Here is a 17,751-nt window from a genome sequence, read left to right as displayed (position 1 = left end):
GTATAAAACACGTAGTATTCATCAAGAAATTAAATACGTATAAGAACGAACATATGTAACTACAGCACGTATAAATCCATGTATAAAGACCTACACTTAACAAAGACCAATCTGCGCAAAACACACGGTCGAACAAGAAATCGCGCGGTAAATTGGATTTAACACCTGCGCGTCAGATAAAGCCTATTGGTCCTTGATAAAACACCATTGGTGCATTTATAACACGCTTTCGAGAAAACTCACCAAACAAAGAATACACACCGTGTCAGTCGTTTTTATACGCCCACATTTAAATGTGGTCGTATATTGTCATCGCCCCCGTCCGTCCGTCCGTCGGTCCGGTGTCCACAATTGCTTGTGGACGCTCTAGAGGCCAAAGTTAATATCCAATTGACAGTGTTTAAGGTCATGAGACGAAGAAGCCTATTGATTTTTAGCAATTTCCGATAATTACTGCCAGAGTTATGGCCCTTGATCACTTTGAAAAATCTTGTGGACGTTCAAGAGGCCAAAGTTAATATCCGATTGACTTTAAATTTATAATCAGATTTTAGTGTATTATAAATGTTTCATTACCGAAAATTAAAAATATGCGACAACTCTTGTTGACTGCCCGGACGATTTAGCTGCTGTGGGCGTATGTTTCATTGCCTGGCAACCTACCTTTAACCAGTTCGTTAATTAACACATCCAGTACAGAAAATGCACCAAAGCAAAGATTTTCACCCCTAGCGATAATTAAGGTTTAACCTCACTTTCCCCACATTTGATTGTTTTGATAAAGGATAAGGAGGTTAGCAGACCAAGGGTGTAGGACTATAATCTGTTTTAATTAATTAGTATCACTGGTGTAAACTTCTCACTCTAATTAATGTTACTGGAAAACACTTCCCACTATCAGTAAACTAAAGAAGCTTGGTCCGGGCCATCCAAATATATACAAGTTCTTAGACTTGATTAAGACTGAACAGGAAGATGTAGAACTAACCATCAGACAAATAGAATCTGGGGGCAGACTTGCTCCCAAAAGAAGAAAGTACCGTCGCCTTGATGAGAGAATCGTCGAAGAGAAGAATTTATTAATAACTGGTGCCAAGACGCCCATTGAATACATCAACACTGTTATGAATTTTGTTGGACAGTGAATTGTCATGTTTATCAAACTGTTTATAAATATTTATACTATAAAAATGTATTTATTTATTTATTTGTACTTATTATATATCAAACTGTTTATAAATATTTATACTATAAAAATGTATTTATTTATTTATTTATTTACTATGTTGAAGTGTTACAAACTTGTTACAGACTATACTTTAAATCCCCTTAAACCCTCTTTGTTGGTTAATTAGTCATGGCTGGGTGGACCTAGACTCTAAACAATAGATGTAGGGAAAGTGAGGTGTCCCCATAATTAAATCACCTTTCAGTCAATGTCTCACCCCTGTTAATTAACACATCGTATCTACAGATTTTAGCCTCTTCGTATTAGATTTGTTGCGATAATTAGAATTTTACCGATATTTATACAAATTTACCCAAATGTACAAATTACACTATTACTACTTCTCAGTGTTACTTACTGAAACTTGCTTTGATTTATTTCGAATGTGTACTTGTTGAAAACCTTAAGACACATTTGATAAAGGATAAAGGAATACTTCAAAGTTACAAAACTTGTTTGGCAAACATCTCATGGCTTAAATAATTGGAGGGTCTAGAGCACAAGTGATCTAACAACCAACTAAAATGGTTGGTAGTTAGATCACTTGTGCTCTAGACCCTCCAATTTGGGAGTAACATTTAATCCATTATTTTAGGTAAACCTACACATGTATATATTTTCTATTCTCATTTCAGTTAGAGGAAGTTATGAAACATGCATGGGTGGTGGCGTAAGTTTGACAGTTATTTTCTCATCCGATTTATGAGCTACTACGTATTAAGGTCACATTGTAGCATAGTTGACCAATCTTTGCTGTACTTATTCTATAAAGGCCAATGTACATAAATTTTTTGCTATGAAATATACTCACACTATACAAATATAGCATTAGATGTGTTTATTCAATTGTGCCTAGTAAGAGGAAATATCTTTTCTGTGGGAAGTTGAAGCAAGACATGAAAGAAAGATTTTATCCTTGCTATATGTTAATGCAAAATTGTATCACTTTCTCGTAGGGCAATTGGCTTCTACAAACAGGGCCTCCAGAGATTTCATGCAGGTCTTTCTTTCTGTCATCAAATGTTATATAAATTATTATTTAGTCTTGTATTCACTTGAACAAGCCCGTAATCAACTCTTTAGAACATCGTGGGGCTAAAATATTGAGTGGATTAGAGTGTAGACAATGTCTGCCATACCTTCGCTAAACATTAATATAGTCCAGGCAAGATAGCAAAAGTGCGGGCAGTTGCTGCAATAGAAATGCCGATCACGGTTTATGGTCCGTTTAGACTTATATTATGACCAAAAAAAAAGTCCCAATCCGAAATCCGTGCCCAAATGGGTCAAATTGGCCAAAATCCAAAATGGCCACCGCTTTTGGCTTGTAAATTCCAATTTCCACCCAATTATCACAATATGATCGAGTTTGGTATCAAAATATACGTTTTCGGGGTAACTGAATCCATTTCCATACACATTTTTGTGATAAGTGTTACCACTGAGTCAATATTAGGGGTTATTCAAGATGGTGGTCAGTTTTGGCGGGAAAATTCGAATTTTACATAAGGATCAAGTTTGGTGTCAAAATATATGTTTTCGAGGTAGCTGAATCTATTTTTGTACATATTTTAGTGATTAAGCGATTCCCTGTGTCAATATAGGAGAAATTCCAATTTGGGATTTAGATTTCCGATTAGGGGGTGGAGATTAATGATACTCCTACCTTAGACCTAATACAATGACTTTCATCCAGTATCAACTAAATTTCATTTGGAGTGTCTCAACATTTAAATCATTTTCTGAAATAAATTCGCCACGTGCTTCAATAGGTTTGGCTATCTTGGCTCAATTTTCGAGTGACCCCTTTCGGCATGCCTGCTACGCTGCTTCCGTAGTGAGCAGTGGTCGACCAGAGCGTCTAAATGAAATTTAGTTGATGCTTGATGAATGCCATCATATTGATGAATGCCATCTGAGGCGGACTCGACCACTCGTAATCCCCAAATCTCCAATGGGATTTCCCATTATTTTGACCCGGGGGAACCAGTTAATTACCAAGATGAAAAAAATGTCGAAAATGAGATCAGCTGCCTCCAAAACATATATTTTGACACCAAATGTGGTAATTTTGTAAAATTCGAATTTTCCCGCCAAAACTGGAATTTTTTCCCAATATTGACTCCGCGGTATAACAAATCACCAAAATGTGTATGGGAATGGATCCAGCTACCTCGAAAGGATATATTTTGATACCAAACTCAATCATATTATGGTAAGTGGATTAAAACTGGCATTTTCCAGTCAAAACTGGCGGCCATTTTGGATTTTTGCCAATTTGACCCATTTCTATTGCAGCAACTGCCCGAAATGGTGCGAAATTGAGTTAAAATGCCTGGACTAATATGGACGCCGCTCACATAGACTGCTGATTGAAGAACTGATACAATTCGAGCAAAATGGTCAGAAATAAGTTTAGAAGAAATAAGAGATTAGATTTCTGGGTCGAAAACGAGCTTACAAGCTAGATGGAAGACTTATTGACAATTTGTTTATGTAAACTGATATGAGTGTGATGTGACGTTTCAGTCGGCAAAACAGGATTCTTTTTTAAAACTTGTATTATTTTAACACTATTTGAGCGGTTGACCTGCAAATTAGTGTGCAGTTGTCAAACATTCATATTGAACCACATGTAAAACGTTTATGATATAGGTGCGATACTTTATTAATTTTCCCACTTTAATTAGTGTACTTGTTTTTTTCTGGCCCAGCTGATATATCTGCACAAGACATACCATATTTAAAGACACCGTACATGAGAGACTGTTAGGTAAAAATTTGTAGAATCATAACACATAATTATTAAGTGTTATGGGGACCTACGATTCTGCCCAGACAGTGTGAATTTTGCTGTTTCAATTTTAGGTTTTAAGAGCCATTCCACGAGAAAACCATGCAATATCGGGCAGATGTTCGAAGGTGGGGTCGGCCGATTGAGTTCATACTCACAGGGTTTGGTCGACCCATCGAGCCTACTCTCCAGCCAAAATCGCCGATTTCAGAAATCAACCGTTTTCGAGATACAGGCCGATTACGTTTTTCGGCTGATTTTTGTCATTTTTAAGCCAAATTTTAGCTATTTTTATCGCTCTACTACCGCTGTTGCATGACCCTGGCTAACTAGCTTTTGGTTGTTCGTGATAGTCGGGGTCTTACCCTATCACATTATCATGGTCACCCGGTTCAAGTTCATTTTCCTTAGGTGTCAGGAGACTACACAAGATACGTGTCTGGAGATACCTGAAATCTTCAGATCGCGATAACTCCACTGGAGCAGGATTTGCGATAAAAATTAAAATCAATTTATTTCTAACAACATAAGAAATAAAATCGTTGTCAGCTAACTTGCAAAAATATGAAAATTCGTGTCGAAAGTTGCCAAAAAACTTTAGTTTTGATTGGGATACATCGGCGGATAATTCAGGTACCCAATCGCCAATATTGTTATTCAAAGGGTCAATATATCAACTCCGGCTCCCCTTTGCCAAAATATTCAGTCTATCGGTTTGGTTTAATATCCAGTCTACAAATACAAGATGGCGTCTCCCAGGGAATATGGATTTTCGCAAATTCTCAATCTAAAATGTCGATCCTGATTATTTAAACATTTTTTTTCTATGAAAAATGAGAAATTTCAATTCAAAATTTTGAAAAATAGTCGAGTTAGAGCAGATGAAAGTCGACAATTATGCAAAACAGACCCAATTTCCATGAAAATCACCTATTTAGTCTTCTCCGTGACCTTCAATTGTGAGATCATCAGGGATACAATTTGAAGTTCACACGTTGCTCTATCAACAAACCATATCTCATTCGAAAATATTGAAAAACAAATCAGTTAGAGTTGAGATTTCAAAAATTTTCTTGTCAGACACTTTACCGAAAATAAAGGGGTATAACTCTTATCATTATTTAAGCAGACGGATTCATACCACAATTAAAAATCATGTGTCAACAAAATATTCAAATCCTCACGTAATAAAAAAAGGAACACCTCGCAATTTCTGTACGCCCACATTCTCGTGTGGACGTATATTGTCGTTGCCCCTGTCCGCCCGTCCGTCAACAATTTGTTTATGGGTACTCTACAGGTCACAATTTTTATTTATTTTCAACAAAATGAAACTTAAAAGGTATGTTTATAACCCAATGAACTCGGTTCCTTTTGATATCTCGGGGGGTTGGGTGGCATGGTTTCGAATCCCCGGTTGTACGTGGCAAGGAGTAGGGTCGCCTGTCCAACCTCGTGGGTTTTCTCCGGGTCCTCCGGTTTCCTCCCACTGCTAAAGACCCCTACGCGCAAGCGAATTATTGAAATAAATTAAACCATGACCTAGTTTGTGTCGAGTGGACGTTAAACCCCATTTCTCTCTCTCTCTCTTTCGATATCTCGCATATCGGATCTTAACTTCCTGGATTATGGCCCTTAATTGTTTAAAAAGTCACATTTTTAGCTTGTAGCCCCTCTAGAGGTCACAATTTTTATTCGATTTTTAAAAACGTTTTAATATATCACCGTTACACGCTTATGATGGTGGAGTTCGAATTTCTTGAAAATCGGAGCGAAGCTGCCGGACAAAATGGCCGCTCCTCATAAGCAAATAGTGTAAAAGTATGTAATTCCAAGATTGTGGACACTCTAGAAAAACAATTTTTATCCGATTGTGAGGAAACTTAAAATGTATGTTTATATCCCAAAGATCTTGGTTCCTTTCGATATTCGCGCATATCACATCGTAGCTTCCTGAATTATGATCCCTGAATATACAAAAAAACACGTTTTGATAATGTAGTCCCTCTTAATGTCACAATTTTTATTCGACTTGATGAAACTTTTATATTATATACTTTTAAATCCCAAAGATCTTGGTTCCTTTTGATATTGTCGCATATCGGACTGTAACATACTGGATGATGGTCCCTGGTTATATTATATACTTTTATATCCCAAAGATCTTGGTTCCTTTTGATATTGTCGCATGTCGGACTGTAACATACTGGATGATGGCTACTGGTTGTACGAAAAATCGCTTTTTATTCAGCTTGTTCTCTGTCCATCTTTTGCAAAATGTGGTTGTATCTTGCATGGCAACCGCTTATTCATATTTAATTCCCGTGTGGTATTCAAATTTATGTCAGGAATATTCCTACAAAATTACGTGTTTTCGTAATACTATAGAATGAAATTTGCCAATCAGCGCCTGTTTCAATCAAATTCACGCCAGTAATATTCCCCAAAAATTACGAGTCTTCGTTTATACGTCTGCAAATGAAGAAATGCGTCCAAAATAAGAAAAGTCCGACAAAAGAGAAGCAATGACTTCTGTTCAATATTAGATTGATGAATTTCCCGACAAAGTAAGAAGTCAGTCAAGCAAGGCAGATTAAGCAGGTAAACAACGTAGGTGTATAGACGGTATAATACGATAAATACGCTGATCACTTAGTTACCTAAGCAATCCAGTCTATTATCAACAATTATCGGGATGAGTGGTAGTTATACACTCAGTTTACTATATTAATTTTGAAATTCTGAATATTATTCATCATATCTTGATGTCCGAGTGGGCATATTCCTGGCCGGACATTTGGAAAATAGCGTAGGACATGCCCGGAATATACGGGCGAAATTCCAACACTTAACAAACTGAAATTCAACGCGAAAAGTGACGAATTTCGTAACTTTCGACACAAATTTTCATGCTGTTGAGGGTTAGCTGACAATGATTTTATTTTTTATGTTGTTAGAACAGGTCAAGCTGCAAATAAAACGATTTTCTTTTTTATCGCAAACCCTGCTCCAGTGGAGTTATCGCAATTTGAAGAAAGAGTATAATTCAGGTGTCTGCAGACATGTATTTTGTGTAGTGCCATGACACCTACGGAAAGAGAGGTTGCATTGGTAACCATTATACTATGGCAGGGTGAGACCTGGACTATAATCACCAACCAAAACTTAGTTCGCTATTGGTCGATTAACGGCTATAGTAATGCTACAAAAAATTTGACCTGAAAATGATGAAAATCAGCCGAAAAAAGTAATCGGGCTGTATCTCAGAAACGGTTGATTTCTAAAATCGACAATTTTGGCTGGGGAGTATGCTCGATGGGTCGACCAAACCCTGTAAATATGAACTCAATCGGCCGACCCCCACCTTCGAACATTCTGCATGGTTTTCTCGTGGAATGGCTCTTAATTAGTCTTTCATATTATTAGTTTGTTATAATTTCCTTTATGTACATAGGCGTAGGAGCCGGGGATTGAGGTGCTGCATTTCTCCAATTCCCCCCACCCAACCTAGCCCCCAATTCGGTGAACGGTCCAATTTTCAGACAGAAACCTCAGAGAATGAGACCATATATCATAGAAATATAATTGTGTAAATGTAAAATGAAATCAATCGTGGTTTACATTTGGAATACCATAATACTTAAGACCTCATGCAATAACATTTGTGGAAAACTTGTTTTAGTTAATGATTGATTCATTCTGAAAATTTGGGTGCCAAAGAAGATTTTCAGGCAAATAGCATCAGCCCCCGCAACTGAAATTGGCCCCCTACGCCTATGTTTATGTATAATATTAAGAATTCGGTAAAATGCGAACGTTTATTTTAGGGGTGCAAAACATGAAATAGAAACAGAATTGCCAATGACGCAAGTTGTACAGGTATCTTCCTTGTAACAGTTGTCATGGTTACAAGAACTATCAAATGATTGGTCCATTTTGACCCTACAGTTGATAATTTTGTAACCAAGAAATTAATAAATGTTTCCATGGTTCCTATTAATAAAAGAATATGAATGTTAGTTTATGTTAGTGGATTCAGATAGTCTTGTATCCCCTGTTACATCATTTGCCAAAAACATTTCCTGATGTGATTATTTTTTTCAAAATACTAAAGTGTTTTTGCCAAACGATGAAATGAACTTTAAATAATTGCTATTAGAGTGCCTCGAGAGACCATAGAGACAATTTTAGATATTTAACAAATAGCCTATTTAAAAAATTAGCGTGACCATATAATGTAGTATGAATTTTATTTTAAATTGTTAAACAAGGCATTCTTCTTGGTCTCTTGATAAAACATTTCAGTGTATTAATTATAGTTCAATGGTTGTCTGTGCTGTTAATATATTGTTTGTTTATTTTTAGGGAGTCGCAAGGTCATATAGAATTAGAACTCCCCATAGGCCAAATAGTTCAGGTAGTTACCTCCCCTCCACACCTAGTAAACTAGCGGTTACTTCCCATTTGTCCTTTCTAAGAAGATTTTCCCCTGATGACCTTATCAAGCAATTTCATTATAGACGTATATAATCATTCATTAATACATGTATACTGCATGCATGTTCATGATCACCAATAATCTAAAAAAAACATGTCCTTCTTTTTGTGAAAATTACCATACTGTTTCTTTTTGTCCCCCGCCTTTCGAAGAAAGTAAGGACTATTAAATGGGTTCGTCCGTCCGTATGTCTGTCTGTCTGTCTGTCCGTCACACTTTTAGGGACACAATAACCCCCTTTCTAATTGAGCTAGAATGTTCAAACTTGGTGTTTTCTGCTTAGGGTAAGCAGAGATAAGCAATTTGATTGCTTGATGCTTTGGGACACGATAACTTTAGTTCTATTTAAGGGATAGTGATGAAACTCTGAGTATAGTTTCATTACATCAATACCTTGACTAAGTTCGATAATGAGCATTTTCTGCTCAAGGTGAGCAGAGCGATAAGCAATTTGATTGACCGAGTCTTTGGAACACAATACCTCTCCTTCTAATTGAGCTATAGGTGTTTATTAGGTCAGTGCCTTGATGGAGTTCGAAGATGAGCATTTTCTGCTTAGGGTAAGCAGAGATAAGCAATTTGATTGGTTGATGCTTAGGGACACAATAACTTTAGTTCTAATTAAGTGAGAGTGATGAAACTTGTGTATAGTTTCACTACATCAATACTTAGACTAAGTTTGATAATGAGCATGTTCTTCTCAGGGTAAGCAGAGCAATAAGCAATTTGATTGGTCGAGACTTTGGAACACAATAACTCTCATTCCAATTGAATTAGAATGTTCACACTTGGCGTAGGTATCTTTTAGGTGAATGCCTTGATGTAGTTCGAAGATGAGAGTTTTCTGCTTAGGGTAAGCAGAGATAAGCAATTTGATTGGTTGATGCTTTGGGACACGATAACTTTAGTTCTAATTAAGAGAGAGTGAGGACACTTGGTGTATAGCTTTATTACATCAATACCTTGACTAAGTTCGATAATGAACATTTTCTGCTGAGGGTAAGCAGAGCAATAAGCAATTTGATTGGTCGAGACTTTGGAACAAAATAACTCTCCTTCTAATTGAGGTAGAATGTTTAAACTTGGTGTAGGCGTTCATTAGGTGAATGCCTTGATTGAGTTCGATGATGAACATTGTCTGCTTATGGTAAACAGAGATAAGCAATCTGATTGGTTGATGCTTTGGGGCACGATAACTTTGGTTATAATGAAGTGAGAGTGATGAAACTCCGAAGATAGATTAATTATATCATTACCTTGACTAAGTTCGATGGTGCGAATTTTCTGCTTAGGCTAAGGAGCGATAAGCAATTTGATTGGTCAAGACTTTGGAACATAACAACTCTGCTTTTAATTGAGGTAGAATGTTTAAACTTCATGTAGATGTTCATTAGGTGAATGTCTTGACTGAGTTCATTGATTAACATTACGAGCTAAAGCTAAGCAGAGCTAAGCAAATTCTTTGGTTGATGCTTTGGGACAAGATAATCTTGATTCTTTCGGATAGAGAGTGATGAAACTTAGTGTATAGTTTGATTGCTCGATACTTTTGAAAAAAAAATAAATGTGCGATTAATTATGTGTGTCATCTATTTATTTTGGGATTTTGGCGGGGGACATCAGCCTCACTGTTGGCTTGTTCTTCCACATAAGCCATTCTTATATTATGATTGCATGATTATTTTAAATTTTAAAATTTTTATCGTTTACTACACCACCATGCGTCTTCAGTAAAGCAAAGCAGCATGTACAGTCACATGACTAGGGATATGTATATCCTTATAGTTCTTCCTGAATAATCTCCTTGTTCTTTAATTATGGTATATAAAAATAAAAAGATATTTAATGAACAAACATTAGAATGAAGAGCTGCCATTTTAAAATTTTCTTACAATTAGCGATTATAAATTTTCATATTTGGCTGTAAAATAATTCTCTGAATATTATAGAATTGAATGCTTCACATCAAATAATCAATTAACAGAAATAATCAAAATAATATAGCTGGTCACAGCAGTGTAGTCACCTTCAATAATTTGACCTGATTCTAAAATAACCATGCATCTGACGAGTAGGGGAGACCAGGGATAGTAGGAACAGTTTTAACAAAACAGTGCTTTTATCAAAGTGTATTTAGATAATGTAATTATAATCTGTGCATGCTATAGATCAAAGACAGGGCTATGTGTGGGTCCCCACATTGTGTGGAGTTATTTACTATTCCACTGTTTTGCACTTAAAAAAAATAACATAAATATCAGTCGTTCCAACCAACCAACCCCATTCCCACAGCAAGTTGAAATAGCTATTGGGGATGATTGAAAGTGTTCCTAATCAAACTTTATTCAAATAAATGATTCCTGATTTGTAACATGAAAACGCTGGAAGAATCAAACTAGTTTAACACAACGCATCAAAATACACTGGATGTTCACAGAAGAAGAGTTCGGCAGGCTTCAGATTTTGGACACAACAGTATCCATATAAGGGAATGTGCCCCCCGCTTTTATATTCCAAATGACCCCAAATAAAGTGGGGACTATGATGATAAAAAAAAGATATCAATATAGTCAATTATGTAAGAAATTCCACCAATGCAACAGACTTACTGGAAGAAGAAAAACGTGTTTATCCCGCCAATGAAACCAGGTGGAATTCCCAAATGATTATGCTAAGGTCAATCCTAAATATACCCGAGTAGAGATTCAACAAATTATGCTTGAATTGTTTGAAAATGCTACAATACAAAAGTGATTCGACAGAGTTGGTTGCTTGAAGTCAAAACGAAGTTGAGAGATTTTGCATGTTTTATTATGGATGTCAACTAGTGTCACATACAACCAACCCAGAACCTTTGTCACGGGAGGTCTCTAAGTCTACCTTCTGCACCATGGCAACATTGTGCTGCAGACTTACTAGGACCATTACTCTTTTCGTGTCAGTAGATTATTATAGTTGATGCTTCGAAGCAGTCATTACCAAATCAACCACATCAATGAGAATAATCAACATCATGTCTCAAATATTTGTTAAACATGGATTACCATTAACTTTACAGACAATGGGATGCAATTTTTGAGCCAATCGTTCTAGAAATGTATGTCTTGACATTGTATTATAATGTTCAGAAATATGGCCCATAATACAACAAGTAAAAGTCAGAGATATATTTGTACCAAATACCAAATCACCAGAACTACAAAAATTTTACCAAATTACCAGAACTACAGGAATTATGAAATATGCAATTGAGACATTCAACTCAAAGAAAAGGGAAGGATACGTATGGCGAATTGAAACGACGTGTGTGAAATAGTAAAATTTCAGAAGGCGATAAAGTATTAGTGATACAGGATTATAACAATAAATTTTCAACAAAGTTCAATCCAAAAAACTCTCAGTAAGTTTGGGAATAGGGTTAGAGATCAAAGTTATCATTTGAATGACTTTTTGTAAGCCTATATGGAAATGTGGTTGTGTATTGTCTGGTGTTAACAATTTCTAGTGAACACTCACAGACTACATTTATCATCTGATAGTTTTGAAATATATGTATGTTGTTTACATTAGTAAGATTGTGGTCACAGATTTTATCCGATTTAAAAAAACGTTTTAGTACATCACTGTTACACCCTAATGATGGTTGAGTTTGAAATTCGTGAAAATCGGACCAAAACTGTCGGTCAAAATGGCCACCCCTCATACACAAATAGTGTAAATATATGGTATATCAATGTTGTGGACCCTCTAGAAGTCACAATTTTGTTCTGATTTTGATGAAACTTGAAATATGTCTTTATAACCCAAAGATCTTGGTTACTTTTGATATTTGCGCATATCGGATCGTAACTTCCAGAATTATGACCCTTGATTGTTCGAAAAATCACTTTTTGTTTAGCTTGTTCTCTATCCATCTCTTGCAAAATGTGGGCGTATCCTGCCTGGCAGACGTTGGTTTAATTTTTCGAAACATAAGTCTTTTTTAATAGTTTATTTATTATGATTACGAAAAAGTAACCTGCTTGGGTAAACATTTCCGTTAATTACTGGTAGTTATTACTGTTAATCAGTTTTTAGTGTCAGAGAACTTAGCTGCTTTAATATTGATAGCAACTACATAGTAAACGAATACCGTTGAAATCAAACTACATACAGAGTTTAACCTGATATTCTACTGATACGTAGTGGAAATTTGGAAGAAGGCTGGATGACATTATATGCAATAGAGATTGCGGTTTGCATAATTATTCCTGCGCTCCAAATTCTGAAAACTCGTCCATCCATAAGCTTGCAGAGAATCAAATTTCAAAGAATTTCCAACGGTTCTGTACCAAAAATCTACAAAATTAGGCATGCAAAAAAGTAAAAATTGTGGAGTGTGATAGATCTGTGCATAAGAGGCAAAACTTTGACCTTTGAAGAGTATATTGTTTTGGAATGGGTTATATATTTTACTCTCTCAGATTAACGAAAAAAGTATATAAGGAAACTAATCTTTAAGAGTTCACTATCTCCGAATTGAGGCGTTTTATGACTGTAAGAAAATTTGTTTTTTCTTTTATACTACAATCCTGTGCCCATCTAAAACCAGTCTAGGAAACATGAATTCTGGTATGCAAAACTGGTCCCAAATGATTTTAAATCCATAAAATTATAAGTTCTTATATAAAATGGACATTTTATTCTAAAGCTGAAAATCTGGGCTCCTAGGTGCACATTTTGGTAGCAATGCAATATTACGGGTATCTATGATCTGATGAACTATCAGGAATATTAAAATACCGGTAACCAAAATAAAAAGACACAAATATTGATTTTGTAAGAATGCATGTATTTATTTTGAAAGAAACAGCTCTGAAAATAAATGGTAATCGAAAATAAGTATTACTACCGCAAAACTGATGCATCCCTCATCTACCTCCCCGTGATATGTAAGTTTCACATATTTAAGCAAGTGCATGGATATTTTTGTTGTCCTCAGTATGCTAAATATGTGCGGAATATGTTAAATTTACCAAAGAATTATGGATTTTATCGATCTTCAAGGTGTTCAGGCTCAATGAAGAAAGAAAAGGGATGCCAATTCCCAGTATAGTCACTAAGTTTTAGCATTTTAATTTACCAATTTACTAAAGATTAATGGATTTTATCGAACTTCAAGATGTTGAGGCTCAATAAAGAAAGAAAAGGGATGCCGATTCCAGGTATAGTCACTAAGTTTTAGCCATTTTAATTCAAAATTGAAGAAATGGATGGCAATTATCGAGTCGGAAAGTCGCCTGGAACAGACAGTACTATCAAATACCAGCACTATTCAGTATATAGTGGGCAAGATTTTTAGACCAGGAAGGTGTAGGTTATCTGACAAAGTATTTCACCATTTGATGATGGTGATTCAGTGTTACAAATTGATATCATAGAAGTCTAACTAGGATCGTTTGTGTATGTTTATGATATATTATAGTCTATATATGTGACTGAATAAGAAAATCACTGAATAAGAAAATCAGACTTACTCATGTCTTAGACATTTCTTTAGGAGTAATCAGTCTTTAGTCGATTAGACTACATTACAAAAGTAATAGTAATTTAATCAATTACATTGAAAAGTAGCTGTAATCATAATGCAACTGTATTCATACAAATATTGAAGTAATTGTAATCTTAATTGATTATGTTGCAATGTAATCGACCCCATGTCTGTTCAGATGATGCCGGCGTTCCAACTATCCTGAGTCTCCCCTATGGTAGTTCTATACATGTAAATACAATAAGAAAAGTGTCCTTTCAAGTGATAGGGCATGCCACATTATCAACAATGGAGTGCTAATTAGGCTACTAATTTGATCAAAGGAATTTACGAATAAAAGAATATGATTGACTTTAAGCAGTAGGACGTTAAACCCCATTTCATTTCATTCATTTCAAAGCAAAGGTCCCCTTTAAAATGTATGCAAGTAGCAATACAGATAATATTACAGGTATCTGGGAGAGCTGCTCTGGAAGGAAAGTATGGCTAATGTTATTGGTTCCAATTAAACTACTGGGCAAAAGAAAGTTGATACATGTAAATCAATTTTTATATGCCCACATTTATATGTAGACGGATATTGTCGCCCCTGTCAGTCCGTACCTCCGGACTCCATCCACAATTTGTTTGTGTCCATTCTACAGGTCACAATTTTTATACCTCCACATGGAAATGTGGTTGTATATTGCTGTCATCCCCATCTGTCCGTCCGTTGGTCCGTCGTCCACAATTTCTTGTGAACACTCTACAGACTACATTTATCCTCTGAGTGTTTTGAAATTGATATATGTGATCCGTCATGGCATAATGAGTCGCAATTAGGGCTGTGTATTGCGGCCAAAAATCGTATTGCAATATATTGCGATACTCGTAAAAAAGTATTACAATATATTGCAGTATTGCAATACTTTCAATAAAGGCTTAGTTTATTATTATACACGTTTTATTTTGAACATATTTTAACTTTTTCAAGCTTATTATAATAGTTTAGCGTAGCTTGTGTGAAACACTATTGTTTTTGTTAAGATTATTATTAGGGTTTCACAATGCGTAGCTTGTGTGAAAGACTATTGTTTTTGTTAAGACTATTATTCTTCTTCTTATTAGACTTTCAGACTTTCGTCTGAAAGCCTATTGAGATTACTAAAATTATTAGGCTTTCAGACTTTTGTCTGAAAGACTATTGTTTTTACTAAAATTATTAGACTGAAAGACTATTATTTTTACGTAAATTATTATTATTAGGGTTTCACACTGCGTAGCTTGTGTGAAACACTATTGTTTTTGTTAAAATTATTCTTATTAGGATTTCACACTGCGTAGCTTGTGTGAAACACTATTGTTTTTGTTCGGATTATTATTCTTATTATTATTATTATTATTTTTCCATTTGAGCATATCTCAGAAACTACTTGTCGGATCGATTCGATGTCTTCGGTTTTACTGGGAAAGTGCGTTTGACTTAAATTTTAAAGCTATTTCCAACGTTCTGCGACAATGCGAAATGTCCGAAATCCCCGAAGTTGTTGTTTTTCGATATTTTACCGTAATGTTATCAATAACATGGCTACAGTTCTTTGGATTTTTTTTATTTTCGACGAATCTTAGGAGATATTAGGCGCCAAATTTTGAAAATTTAAATTTTTACAAAAAACTTTTTTATTAATGAATTTTTTGCCACCTTAATTTTTCTTGGCCCCCATTGGCTAATTCAGTTTTTCAGTCCTGGATTAATTATTTATTGTTCGATTTGTATAAAACAAAATTCATATGCTCCGTGGTCGAAAATGTCATTTTTTTTTGTTACCGGTAAAATTGCCTTTCGGCAACGGAAGTGACGTAAATTTGGCAAAAAACTACAATTTTGAGAGTTCGGTACCACTTTTTGAAAGCAAATATTATTTTTTTCAAATCTGGTATGACTGAAAGGGTGTGCCCTGTAAAGGCGCAGAAAACATCGGACTCACTTTTTTAAATTTCGATTTCGTTTTCAGGTAATTTCGATTTAAAGGTGAAAAAGGGTGAAAAAAATGAGCTATTTACAACCCATTCAGGCTTTTCATATTTTAATATATTTTTTCGCAACTTTCATAAACTAGTAGCAATAATCCATACGAAGAGAATGTATGTGAAAATTAGTTTGTAATATAAGCAGTTGCCGAGAAATGGGCAATTTTGCTTGAGTCCCTTTTTACGCTAGTTTGTCTGTAAAAGTGTCAATTATTATTGGATTTTCATAAAAGTGACACCATTTGATGCGTAATGTCAATTTTAACTAGGTCAAACAATTTAACATTTTCAATGTCACCGGAAATGACGTAATTTGGGCAAAAAATGTATTTATAGCCTTCAAACCAGTAATTTATTCAAACGAGTCGTATTTGTTATTTGTTTAAAATTTTGATATTTGATTCCAATCAACTAATAGAATGAAACCATACGATCATATAGATATCACAAAATGGTTTCTAACTTGTTCAGTTGTGGAGAAATAGACGATTTTCAACAGGTAACTTTTCAAGGTTTTTGGTTCATAAAAGTGTCAATTATTATTCGATTTTCATAAATTTTCCAGTGTGTGATACCAAATGCCATTTACAATTTCATACAAGTAATTTAACACTTTTCTGTCGCCGGAAGTAACGTCATTTTGGCAAAAACTGTATTTTTAGCCTTCAAAACAGATATTTTATTCAAATGAGTCCGATTTGTATTGTTTTTAAAATTATGATATTTGATTCAAATCAACAAATAGATTGAACCCATACGATCATACAGATACCAGAAAATGGTTTCTAACTTGTACTGTTGCGTGAAATGGACGATTTTCTACAGGTCACTTTTCAAGGTTTTTGTTCTATAAAAGTGGCAATTATTATTCGATTTACATAAAAATTTTGCCTTATGCCATTTATGATTTCATAAAACTAATTTAGAATTTTCATTATCACCGGAAGTAATGTAATTTTGTCAGGATCACTTACCTTACATGTAACAAATGTATACAATGAATTGATATTGCCGGATTTGGTTGATTCTGCGTACATTTTATTTGATGTGTGAAATGCTTACATGGAAACCTGTTTAATAGTTTCATCGGTACAGGAAGTGACATGTGTTCAAGGGTAACGGGGCACCGGTGAAACCCGTCATTACTGCGTCGCAGTTCTAGTGATGATTGTTTTTACCAAAAAATCAATCATCCAACACGTTGGCCGTTTTATTTTTCACTTGAGTATATCTCAGAAAGTACTTGTCGGATCAATCCGATATCTTTGGTTTTTCAGGAAAGATGGCATGACTTAGCGATTAAATCTATTTCGAACATTTTGCGACAATGCGAAATGTGCGAAATCACCGAAGTTGTTTTTTTCTAAATATAGCCGCAATATTAACAATAATTGCCGGATTTTAACATTTGATACATTTTGACATAGCCAGGGACTAGGCACATAGCTACGGGTCTTTAGATTTTTGATTTTCGATGAATCTTCGAAGATATTAAGCGCCAAATTTTGAAAATTTAAATTTTTACAATTTTTTTTTTATTAATGAATATTTCTTTAGGATAATTTATCCAGGGCTAAATGGTCATCTGATTTGAGCAAAAATGTGAACAATTTTTGTCTCAGTAATTTGCGTTAGCCGTCATTGCCTAATTCAGTTTTTCGGTCCTAGATTGATTTTTTATTCTTCGATTT

General features: G+C 35.0%; 1 protein-coding gene across 6 annotated transcripts in view; it reads left to right on the top strand.

The window, feature by feature from the left end:
* Positions 1–17,751, top strand: part of LOC126825386 (serine/threonine-protein kinase BRSK2) — a 695,489-nt gene that overhangs the window by 263,113 nt on the left and 414,625 nt on the right. For 4 of the 6 annotated variants that reach the window (XM_056101811.1, XM_050555009.2, XM_050555005.2 and 1 more), the window contains exons 9-10: positions 1,864–1,898; positions 8,388–8,439. In XM_056101811.1, coding sequence (XP_055957786.1) covers positions 1,864–1,898; positions 8,388–8,439 — 87 coding nt within the window. Of the gene's footprint in view, positions 1–1,863; positions 1,899–7,849; positions 7,902–8,387; positions 8,440–17,751 lie in introns of all 6 variants that reach the window. The other 2 variants (XM_050555008.2, XM_050555004.2) reach the window with 1 other exon arrangement.

The sequence above is a fragment of the Patella vulgata genome, chromosome 6 (assembly GCF_932274485.2).
Source record: "Patella vulgata chromosome 6, xgPatVulg1.2, whole genome shotgun sequence".
NCBI classification, from domain to species: domain Eukaryota; kingdom Metazoa; phylum Mollusca; class Gastropoda; family Patellidae; genus Patella; species Patella vulgata.
Note: the sequence above shows the minus strand (reverse complement) of the source record. Positions and strands in the feature narration are given on the sequence as shown.